The 12589-nt window shown below is 36.2% G+C and overlaps 1 protein-coding gene across 2 annotated transcripts in view; it reads left to right on the top strand.

Moving 5' to 3' along the window:
- Positions 1 to 1764: 1764 nt before the first annotated feature.
- LOC107589713 (ankyrin repeat domain-containing protein 13B-like) overlaps positions 1765 to 12589 on the top strand; it is a 35556-nt gene continuing 24731 nt past the window's right edge. For both annotated transcript variants that reach the window (XR_001609700.1, XM_016278215.1), the window contains exon 1: positions 1765 to 2116. Coding sequence is in view for 1 of the 2 variants with exons in the window: in XM_016278215.1 (XP_016133701.1) it covers positions 2009 to 2116 (108 nt within the window). In the remaining variant the exon portion in view is untranslated. The remainder of the gene's footprint in view (positions 2117 to 12589) is intronic.

Raw genomic sequence — 12589 nt, forward strand, 5'->3', positions numbered from 1 at the left:
CCCCACCGTCGTTAGTGCACAGGCGGGGGCAGACAGAGCAGAGGGACCATGCAGTCATGCCCACCAGTGGAGATGAATTTTACATAAGATTATTTACATGCCTACAATCCCAAAATCAAGTGTAATAAAAAAGCATAATAAACAACTAAAGTTTTTTTTTCTAATTCATTCAATTGAATGGTCTGTCTGTCTAATTAAAAACATTAGACAACCCTATAATATAATACTGGTCCTCCACATTCTATTCTATTCTGTTCTATTCTGTTCTGTTCTGTTCTGTTCTATTACTGAAAATGTAATCACCCTCACGCCATCCAAGATGAATGAGGTTGTTTCTTCATCAGCACAGATCTGGAGATATTTTGGTAGCATTGGTCACTAGTTTACCTATGGATCATCTGAAGTGAATGGGTGCCGTCAGAATCAGTGTCCAAACAGCTCCAGTCCATCAATTAATGTCTTGAAAAGTGAAAAGCTGTGTGTTAGAATGAAACAAATCCATCAAGGCGTTTTAACATTAAACTGTGTTCCTCCAGTGAAATTTAAATCGGCTCATTTTTTCTTTCTTTCTTGATACACTATAATGAAATAAACTGTGTTTTTTCTGTAAGTATGTGAAGAATGTGCTAAATGTGCTGAAGAAAAATGTAATAAAAATGTACACAGTAGCTCAATATAACCCAGAAATCTGCAAACAATAAAGTATAAAATCGAATATTTTACTAACAAGCAATTGAGGACAAAAGGAAAGGTTAAACAAAAATAAATGCATATTTATTTTTGATTTAACTTGAATTTTTTTTCTTTTTTTACTGTCAACATACGTGACTACTGACATGTTTACATGGATTGAGTTCATGTTTTATGCGAGACGGCGATATTATTAATGAAGTTGATGAATAAATATCTACTTGATCATATTGCAGTTGCGATATGGCTAATATGAACTAAGTCTTATTCCCTGGTTTAGATGGGTGGATGGGATGGATAAAGGAACACTTCTCGCAATAGATATTAATAATATCAGCACAATAGAAAATAAAAAATTCATTTCGATTCTAAGTAAGATTTCATACTAACAAATGAATAAAACTCAATTTGATTCTATTGGAGTAATGGGATAATTTAGACATGTTTCAGTTAAAATATGACAACATGGCAATTTCATTTCAGTTACGTTTTATATATGTTTCAAAGAGCAGAGGTTTATAATAAAACTCAATTTGATTCTATTGGAGTAATGGGATAATTTAGACATATGTTTCAGTTAAAATATGACAACATGGCAATTTCATTTCAGTTACGTTTTATATATGTTTCAAAGAGCAGAGGTTTAAGTTTTGAAATAACTGATTTGGACATGTTGTAACAGTATAAGGTTAATACTATATATACTATACTATAATGTTAAGTATGGATAAAGCAACACATTGTTATTGATAAAATCAGCACATAATATATAAAGAACCTGTTCTGTTCTATTATCTGTTCCATTCCATTAATAGAATAGAATTATGAATATGCTCTGTTAAAAAATTATATTGAATCCATTAGATATTTATTAAGAAATATTAAGACATGGCAGCATGAGATGCTCCCTCTATGTCCTCTTTCATGGCGCAGTGAGCCGCATCAGCATGACAGAATCACACACTGAAGTTCAATGGCTCATAGATGTGAGTCGCTTTCATCAGAGAAACGAGAGCCCTGCCTCAGCCTCCGCGAGCGAGCGAGCGTGCGCGCGTCTGAGTGTGTGAGGAGAGAGGAGAAGAGACCAGGAGGAGTGGAGTACAGAACGGAGAGCCTTAAATTGCCTTTCAACACAGACACGCGGAACGCCAAGCTTCTATGCAAAAGGCGATGCTGGATACGAAAATGGAGAGAAATGCCCTTACCTGTCGTTTCAGCAATAATAATATAGCACGCGCCCTTTATAAAAGTAACTGATATCGCATAAAAACAGGGAAACGGAACGGGGGAGAGAGCAGCGGCGAACTATGCACTGAGGATGATTTCTGCCAGAAAAACTCCGGAGAAGAGTCGCTACCACCTGCATTATCTGGTGTGGCATAACAAACACCGGCAGCTGGAGAAAGAGCTCTCAGCGCGCGAGCAGGTAAGATGCTTTCGTTTCCGCGTGACAGTCTCGCGGCGGATGATGCTGTGAGGAGCGGGCCGTGCGTTTGATTGAGAAAACTGATACTTCATTTCGGCTTGTAATCTGCGATGAAAGGGCGAAAAGTGATTCTTCATCGTTTGCTGGTTCATTAATAACACGTCTATTCAGTTAAGTGCTTATTTACTTGCTAATATGTTTACTGCAAACAGAAATGCGTGTCAAAAAACCCTCACACCCTGGCTGTGTCTTCAAACCTAGTGAGTTGCCTACCTAGTCCGCATTTTTGGGCGTATAACGTTCGAACGCGTCTTGGTAGGTAGCTCACTAGGTTTCGACACACAGTCTCTTGTTCTCCAAACCTGCTCATGTTACACGTCTGTCATTTGATCTCAAATGCAGTTTTATTTCGATCTGAGATCGTGTAAAACACTGAGAGGCTGCAGAATAAAGTGGCATTGCCTACAAAGGCTGTGGGTGAATGATGCTTACAGATCAGCCTACGTTCACCACTCACAGTTCCTGAGGATAGATGGTGTGTCAGGAGAGGGTGTGTTTGTCTTTCTGATCAGCCTTCTTCAAAAGAATTATTAATGTAGTACATTATTCCACGAATCAGTGTGGAATTAGTCTGTAATTAATTCGAATTTGAGATTACTGTGCAGAACTATAAATAGGCCAAAGATAGTGAATGGTAGATTTGAATGTGTGGGAAGGAAATGAAAAAATCAATAAATAAATTGCAAATAGGCACACTAAGCAAACAGACAGATTACAACATGACTGGTTTAGTTATGTTTATTGAGTTTCACAAAGCAGAAGTTCAACTGATTTAAAAGGAACATGTTGTACAGCCTATAAATGAAAGAACCTGTTCTGTTTTTTAATAGAATAGAATTCTATTCTAGAATTTATATTCTGTTAATAAACCAGTTTCAACATCCTATTTTATTATATTCTATGGGAGAAGTACAAACACTATCAGATGAATACAACTCCATTTGATTTGATTGCATCTGTGAGAGATTTATCAAGAAATATTAAGACACAGATGGCAGCATGAGATGCTCTCTCTCTCCCATGGCACAGTGAGCAGCATAAGCATGTACTGTGTTATAGAATCACTGATTACATACTGAAGTTCAATAGCTCACACAGGTTGATTTTGTCAGGGAAGAAGGCTGGTTCTTTATGATCAACCATCTTTGAAAGTATTATTAAAGGCTGGCACGCAATGGAAATTCAATCTATTTTCTAAATGCATGTTATTGATCTTATTGTGAATGATTCATCCATGCGTGTGTTGAATTTTTTTTATTTTTTTCGATAAATTACTTTGTATTACTTTTTTGTGAAAGTACTTTTTAATCAAGATCTCACTCAGTCATCCTGGTGAAACAACAGACTTTTTCCCGATGATGTTTTCCCAAACTTCACCAATCGTTAAGTCAGCCTAAAACCACCCTTTCTTACAAGCTTGCATTCAGATCTGCCTCTATTTATCAACAAACGATGGATAGAACCAAGTCCTGTTCTTCATAATTTCTTTTTTCGATAATCCATTTAACTCGAATGTACATCACACGGAAGAAAAAGATCTGTCGCTACTTCCGTTACAGCACAACTTTAATGCAACATTAATTTACAGATTTGTAGAAATTGTCAAAATTTGTGTGACATCAGTCTATTCTTTCAAAAACTACAAATAGACAAACCAGTAGACACATAATGGTAAAATAGCATTAAAGGTGGAAAAACAGACTCATTAGAAAAATTAACTCATTAAAACATTGCTCTTTAATTCTATTCCAGTTTAATTTAAAATATTTAAAGTGCCCCTATTATGCAGTGCCTTTCATGCAGTGTGTAATGTAGCTGTATGTGAATGTAAACGATCAGCAAAGTTGTAAAGCCAAAAGTGCATGATAAATAAAGTTATTGTCTCCCAAAATAAAGAATCGACTCTCTACAGCCTAAACGAGTCGTTAGTAATTAAAATCCCACTTCCGTGACGGCTACACGTCATGGGGTAACACATTTGCATAATTCCCGCCTATGTTCTACGTTGGCCGGCAGCGAACAACTTGACCCCGCCCACATACACGGCATTTTACTGACGACTGCTTCTCTAATCTCGGGAAGTTAAAAAAAATCTCGGAGAGTTCAAGGCGGGATTCACTAAACGCTTGCTCTTGAAAGATGGCTCCTGTTTATTTGGACCAGCTGGCTCCACTGAATCACAACACAAGTATGATAAATAATAGATGTTTATAGTTTCTATCGAGCATTCAAAATACGGAACTATGGCAATGGGCGTATCGTTTCCGACATGCGCTGTATAATCCATAGACCAATCACAAGAGAATGGGCCATCTGACCAATCAGAGCAGAGTAGGCTCACGGAAAGGAGGGTTTTAGAGAGACTGAATCTTAGAACTGCTTTGAATGAATCGTTTGAGAATCGCTGGAAAATGAGGTGATATTAAATGCATATTTTGAGAAAACTAAAGCTTTATTTGACCTTGCATGCATGTAATCCTATTGTAGGAGACTCCCAAAACAATATTAGGATCCTTAAAAATGGCATAATAGGGGCACTTTAATATTATACAATAGCTTCAATAAATAATACATAATTTGTCATTGACATAAATCAGGTTACTCCTATTATAAAGTTAAAGAGTTGCAACAGTAGTGGAAGAGCCCAACATGAAAACCAGAATGCATTTTTTTGTAACAAGCAGAAGTGTGTGTAAGAAGACTAATTGAGATCGTAGAGCTGAATCAAACGTCCACTTCAGGAAACATCAAGACCTGTATGCTCTACTTTCACTATTCTGATTTAACTCTCTGCTTTATGAGTAAATAATTTTAACTCATTTGAGTGAAGTCTTCCATCTCAGTCACAGCAACCATTCATGATTCCATCTTTCCAAACCCCAAACAAACTGCAACTCATTCCAATACCAGCCATCTTGGTCCTGTGCCGGTTTTTATGGCTCAGGTTGATGGTAATAATTCAGCCCCCAACCCTCTTGATAATCACTGCGATATAAAGCACTTCCAGTTCAGTTGATTTAAAGGCTGCTGACAGCATAATATAGCCACGTTTGGCACGGTAGGGTGTCGCTCGATGAGTCCAACCGGGTCCCTCCGGGGACGGCATGAGGCGCGAAGGGAGGTCAATGCTGTCTCGATCGTTCCTCTCCAGTGAATGAGGCACGTAGCCACCCTGACAAGGGGAAAAGTTGCTGCACCAGCACACAGGATTATGGGATAGATGTTAGGTGTCAGTGAAAGAACAGAGGGGGGAAACTTAAGCTATTAGGACAGAGGAGAGCGAGGGACATGAATAGCAAATAGATCGGGTGGTGGTGGAGGAGGAGGAAGAGGAGGGGTAAAGAAGTTACTGAAGGGAAAAGAAGCTCAATTTGCAGTTTGCCTTGACAGTGCCATAAAACAGTCACAGGCGAGGAATTGGACAGAGGACAGCTTGGAGGAGAGCAGCAGGAAATTGAGAAGAGAATGGATAGAGTGGGTGATTGAATGGAGAAAACCAGAGAGAAGAGCCATTGCCAGCTGATGCATCTACAGAACCAAGTCCAAAAATAAGACAAAATGTCGAGCAGCATGTAGATTTGTGTTTTTTTTTTAGTTAAGTCAGCAGTGCCTCAGCAAATACACAACAACACGGCGGCAATTTCTTTTCCCGCAGCCCTCCATCAGCACATTTGCTGTTGTCCACACATCTGTTTAGTTTTCCTGTTTGATATACTGCTTTTCTTCTTCAACACTCGGCCCTCCTGCTCTCCACCCGTAACCCAACACTAATTGCGACAGAGCGTTGTCACAGGGGACAAGCATTGGGCGGCTGGGAGGAGGCTGATGAGATTTTGTTAACTTATGGGAAGCTTTTAACAGACTGACAAGGACAATGACAGACAGAGCTCGTACAAGGCCAGCGAATTGGGTTGTTGAATTGAAAATATGGAAATGAAAGGTGCAATTGCATCTAATTTGATTAAGAAATTGAGATTGAGAAAGTTAATTATCTCAATTCCCAATACAATGATAAGTAGCAACACAATCAAACATGTTGCACACACATACAAATCTATCAATTGTACATGACCCAAATAGGCGAGCTGTGCTGCATTTGCCTACTAGAGAATACTACAAAGCTCTATTTCATAAGCACTACTCATCTCTATGATTTACATAGATGTTTGTTTTTCCAGTAAACATTCCCCTATTCTAATTTGGATAACCTCAAGCCATACTGTGCGAAAATCGTAGGAAGTATAACACCTAGTGCGTCAGTATTCTCCTTTTAAAGGGATAGTTCACTCAAATAAAGAATTCTGCATTTACGCACCCTCATGTCTTTCCCAGAGTTATTGTAAACTAAAACTAAAACTATTAAAAATCATTTTTGATCATTTAAATGAAGCTGAAATAAAATAAAGTATAACACTAAGTATTAGATGGAAAACCTAAAAAAAAAAAAAATGAAAATGAGAAATGAGAAGCTGAAATAAAATAAGTTCAAGTTGTTGTAGTAAAAGTACTAAAAATAAAAATAAAGCTAAATAGAAATATAAAAAACCCCAAAACTAATAAAAATCACAAAAGGACATAATTAAACTAGCCTACTAAAAAAAATTAACTGAAATTATAATGAAAAATGAAACTGTAAAAATGAAAGCTAATTCAAAATATTAATAAATATCATAATAGTAACTAAAATAACACTGGTATCTCCAAACCTGTATGACTTTCTTTCTGCGTAACACAAAAGAAGAAATGTTGAAACAGTTTGTGTTTTTGGACCCCACTGACTTTCATGGACAAAAGCAGTTGAAATATTATTCAAATTATAGTATAAATATATATTAAAATAGTAATAAATATATGAAATAATAAAATATTCTATAAACAAAATATAAAATATAATATTTACAATACATAATTTTTTTGAGTGAACTATCCTTTTCAACATCGAAAGAGTTGCACTATGACTTCTCTCACTTCCTCTTCCTCTTATCTCAACCCACCAGCACTGTGGCATTTACCAGAGCAAAGCGAAGGACATGTCATCACTGGCACAGTCAGATTGCTTGGATTTCCAGAATGGACTCTAAACTGGCCATATCCAAAACAGTTTTGAATGTGAAATGGAGCTGAATGTCTTTTATATAGTCTTTGTTGTCCCATTGAGACATTCCGACTGTATAGTATATTTTTCCACTGACATTTAGTTAAAAAGTGATGGCTGTTCCATTATGTTTTGGTGAAGCTCTGTTTATTTCGGCCTCCTACACTATGAGGCAGTCGACTCAGCCCTTATAGCCGAGCTCTGGATGTCGATCTCAACAATATGAACCGCACCGTGGGTGTGTGTCAACCTCCTGTGACACAATAGCGCATAAAAAGTTGAACAAGGGCCCATATTTCTCCCTCTCTCTTCCTTCCTTGCAATATGTCTGTCTACCTAGACTTTAAATAACCTGCAAGTTCTTGTTCAACTCTCTCTTGGGTTGCATCCATGTCTATGCAATTCATTCTTCTGCCACATCACAGCCTTTAAGTGCTTCTGTGCGTTGATGTTGTTCTGTCTTGTCTTCAAATAAATGCCGGTTTAAGTGAATGCACTGAGGCACATGATTCCATTTATGTGTAAAACTAATTGTGCATGTGTATATCTATGCAAGGATGCACTATGTGCATTTTTATGCATGCGGCCACACAAGAGAGCCTTTGCAAAGGCTTCAGTGGAATCTATCGCATGCTGTGATATGCACCCCACACTCACACATATGATTTTCTTCTGCCTGCCTCCCACATGCACAATTTGGACTACCAATGAAAGATTGATGTTGGTTTAAGTAGCTGCCAGAAAACATTAGCCAAGGCAGAAAGAGTGCAAGAGCAGATGCACCAGCCAGAGATTACTATCAATAATGCAGTCTCCAGCAGGCTTACAACTGAGAGAGATGAAGAAGAGATGGGATGGACAGCTATGTGGAAGAGCATCCATGTGAAAATGTGAGGATGGACCCTAGATGATTGTCACTTTCAATGTGGTGGGGCGTGATTAGTAATTAAAATGAATTTGAGTTAGTGCACTTGTGTTTGATGTAGTGCATGCATGTCAGCAGGAAAGTGTGCTTGTTTGTTTCAGGGCTGTCAGTGAGATGCAGTGTAGGTGGGTTAGACGAGTTCCAGTCAGAGCAGGAGAACTGTAATGTGTAGGTGTTTCAGGTAGGATTTCTATTATTGTTATTATTCTGTATATATATGCCGACCCTCACCGCTCAAGAAACCTTACAAAGATTTACCATGGTAATGTAGTTTCCACCAAAATACCACAGCTATGTCAAAACCTCAATGATTTTTTGGTTATATACAAAATTATAATTTTGAAGTACAGTTGACAGTTGTATGCATGTGTGCGTGTATGTATGTATGTATATATGTTCAAAAGTTTAGCATTTATTTGATAGAAATCTTTTGCAACATTATAAATATCTTCATTCATTTCATACATTTTTTTTATGAGGCCAGTGAAAATATGGACTTGTCAGGTACAAAAGGTGAAAATTGTTTTCATTAATTGAAATAAAGCTGAAATAAAGTACAATATCCAATAAAAAACATTAACAAAAATTAGAAAGTTGCTTTGGCAAAATAGATAAAAACAGATGAAAAAAAATTTATTCTTTTTGGAATTTTGATGTAAAATTGGTAAAACTAAAACAGAATATATAGCCTTGATATATATACATATATCAAATATTAATAAATACTAGAATTGTTTGTAACATTATAAATGTATTTACTGTCACGAAAAAACTTTATATTTAATATTAATAGTATTTTTTATTTATTTTTTATTAAGGAATACCAATTTTATTAACGGTTTTATAAATGAATACAAAAAGGATAAAATATATTATTAATTTACAGTGTTAGAATTAAAGTATTCTTAGCGATTTGTAGTGTATTGCTACAGTATGTGGTTAGCAACAAGAAAGAACCTCCTATTGTCTATTCTGGTTCTTAGGTATGACTCTTGTCCCTCCTTCACCTAAAGTCTGCAGGTGTTCATGCCCGTTTTTTGTGCATCCATTTGCATGAAAATTGCTTGCTTCGAAAAATAGATTGCTTACAAGTTAATAGCACAACTCAACCACATAGCAACACTTTTGCACTAGCCATTTGCTTACTGATGTAAAACTACAATAAATTAATGTTTCATTAATTTATTAATACTATTTTATAAATGTATTTAATATTTAACATTTTAAAATTAATATAAATAAAAAAAACAATATAAATGAATACTGTAGTAAATTAGTTCCAAAAAATGATCTGCATACTTTATGGTGTCATTTATATCTCTCAGCCCAGCTGATGTGGGACAAGTAATGAGACAAAATTTTGTAGTGTTAAATTTAATAGAGGTTTGTTTTGGTGGATGCCATGGTAAATCTTTGTAATACAAATGACAGGAGATGACAGTCAGCGTGATTGTCTGTATTTGTATGTGGCTGTGTGATCAGATGAGATAAGGGACTGTTTGTGTTATTGTGTGTGTGTGTGTGTGTTGTCTAGCATGTCTCAGATGGGTATATAGAGCAGCATTTCAGGTCACCAGAAGGTCAGTCTATAACAGCTGATGTTTCCCGAACTCTTCCCCTTTGTTCCGTCCTCCTCTCACAGCTGCTAATCTGTTTTACCAAGGTACACGTTTCTATCTATGCCTCCCTGAAGTTTTCAGAACCAGTTATCAATCTCATTCAGTCCCTCACTCATACACTCTCTCACCGGCTCAAGCATGCACACCTCCTGACAGTTATCGCCTTCTCTCTTTCCCTCTCTGTCAGTCATCTGAGCCGTCTCTAGTGTCAGGGTTGATCGGAGATCCCCAGAGGACCGATGCGAGAGCCATCATTCACTTAAAACTGTAGTTTTCCCTCCTTCAGCCTGCATCTCCTGTACTCCTCATCCAGGGTTACCATAGCAACACCCACCCCCACCACTCATCCACACCCTTTTTCTCGTAGCACTCATCTCACTCCGGGGACCAGCCTGGTGTTTTTCTAGCTAGAGGCCCTCAGGGGCCGCCGAGCCTCAGTTGTTACTGGTGAGTGCCGTCATGATGAAGCCTAAAAAATGTATTTAGATTTGTGAAAAATAATACTTTTTATTTTTTTAAATAATGTTAAATGTTTACTAATTATATATATATATATATATATATATATATATATATATATATATACACACACTATATATAATGCAAAAAATAGATTTTTTTACTTTTAAATTTACAATCATAAATTTTAATTCATTTAAAATTTTTATGTTAAGGCCAATGTAAATTTAAATGGGTGGTAAAAAAAATTGTTGAGCTTTTTCTTAAGTGAAGTAAAGCTAAAATAAAGTAAAATATTAGATGTAAAACCTAACTAGATTTAAATGTTGAAATAAGTTGAAATACTAAAATTACTGAAACTACAACTGAAATAAAAAATAAATCAAAGCTATAGCTTTAATATATATATTTAATAATAATTATATACACACACACACAGATGAGTTCTGGAGAACTGTAATGTGTAGTTGTTTCAGGTAGGATTTCTATTATTGTTATTATTCTGTATATGCCGACCCTCACCGCTCAAGAAACCTTACAAAGATTTAACATGGTAACTGTAGTTTCCACCAAAATACCACAGTTATATCAAAACCTCAATGTTTTTTTCCCAGTTATATACAAACATACAAAATTATAATTTTGGAGTAAAGTTGACAGTTCTATGCATGTGTGTAGTGCATATAGTACAGTTGTGCATATATATATACACTACTGTTCAAAAGTAGCATTTATTTCATAGAAATCTTTTGTAACATTATAAATGTCTTCACTAATTCATTTTCTTTTTTTTTGTTGAGGCCTTTTCCATAATATTTTTTTTTCGTTAATTGAAATAAAGCTGAAATAAAGTAAAATAATATTTAATAATAATTATATACACACAGAATAAATAAAACTACAATTAAATCAAAAGTGAAAATATAACAATATTATATATATATATATATATATATATTCAAAATATTAATAAATACTATAGTAGTATATAAATAATAAATAATTTACATATGAATAACGGCTTTAAATATTCTGAAGAAATTGTGAGTGTAAAATTATGCCAAAGTGTTGCCATGGTACACTGGGTGGAATTTAGCATGTTGCTTGGCTGTTGCTAGAGTATTTTCTTACTAGTCCAAGTTAAAAGATCCCACCCTCAAATCTCTTTCAGTATCTAGATATGGTTCAGGACTCTACTTCTATACAATTTTATAGGATTTTAAAATATTTTATCACCCACCAGGGGAAAATTACAAATCTGAGCACTTTTAAAAGTTAGATGAGCTACGTGCTGAAGTTTAATACTTACAATTAGTTAGGAGTTTATTCATGAGCAACTGTAGTAGCCATACTAGCACCAACTATGAATAAATAATGCACTGTAGGCTCAGAAAAGAAAACACAAGAACACACACATGCACCTTGAGTGAGGTGTAATTAAGTGCACCAAGTTAATCAACACAGTACAGTACTCCAAAGCAGCTCTTGCAGCACAAGTTAAGCTCTTGGGTAATAATATGTTTCCATTACCACACAGCCAATCCAAATGCTTCATTAAAAACAGCAAACATGGCTCACATACAAGTCTCTAAATAAAGCTGTCCTGACTCTCATTTCTGCTCCACATACACGATTCAACAGACATGCACTGTCTGTCATGACCTTGCTTTCGGAGGCTACGCTTATAAATATGGCCAACATGACCATAGCCAGCCAACTCATCAAATAATGATTAATGGGTCATCGTGCATCTATAAACATAAGCATATTTACTGAAATGTGTGGCACGTGGAGGTGAAGGGGATGATTGTGTTTGTGTTCGGATGACAGTGAGCGATGATCTTATTATAAATGATCCTCCCATAAGGAGAATCATAAACTCTTTTGAAACTCTCAAGACTGTCAGTGACATAGTTGACAGGCTCGAAAGGGGCCGAGAGACTGAGAGAGATCACTCGGATAAGAAGCTGGAGGAACGGCATGGCACGGCACTGGTTTTCACAAGTGTGGAATCACAGTGTGTTTAGCGCAGATCTCAGTTTGAGTGTGGAAGCATTTCTCACTGTGGCTGTCAGGTGTCATGTGAGCGCGCTCTGTGTCATGTTCGGGTGTGGTGCCTTGATTATCGCCTGTCACTTTTCTTTTTTGTCACACTCTTTCACTTCTGCCTTCTCTTCCTTTTGCCATTGATTCTTTCCGCATAGCAGGTAGCCAGAATGATGCTTGTTTTTGCTTGGCATGCTTCTTTCTGAAGGCTTTCTCAAGATTTGCAAATACTGCAATATTATCATAAATACATTTTCATATTTTTAAAT

The sequence above is a fragment of the Sinocyclocheilus grahami genome, unplaced genomic scaffold (assembly GCF_001515645.1).
Source record: "Sinocyclocheilus grahami isolate Dianchi unplaced genomic scaffold, SAMN03320097.WGS_v1.1 scaffold119.1, whole genome shotgun sequence".
NCBI classification, from domain to species: domain Eukaryota; kingdom Metazoa; phylum Chordata; class Actinopteri; order Cypriniformes; family Cyprinidae; genus Sinocyclocheilus; species Sinocyclocheilus grahami.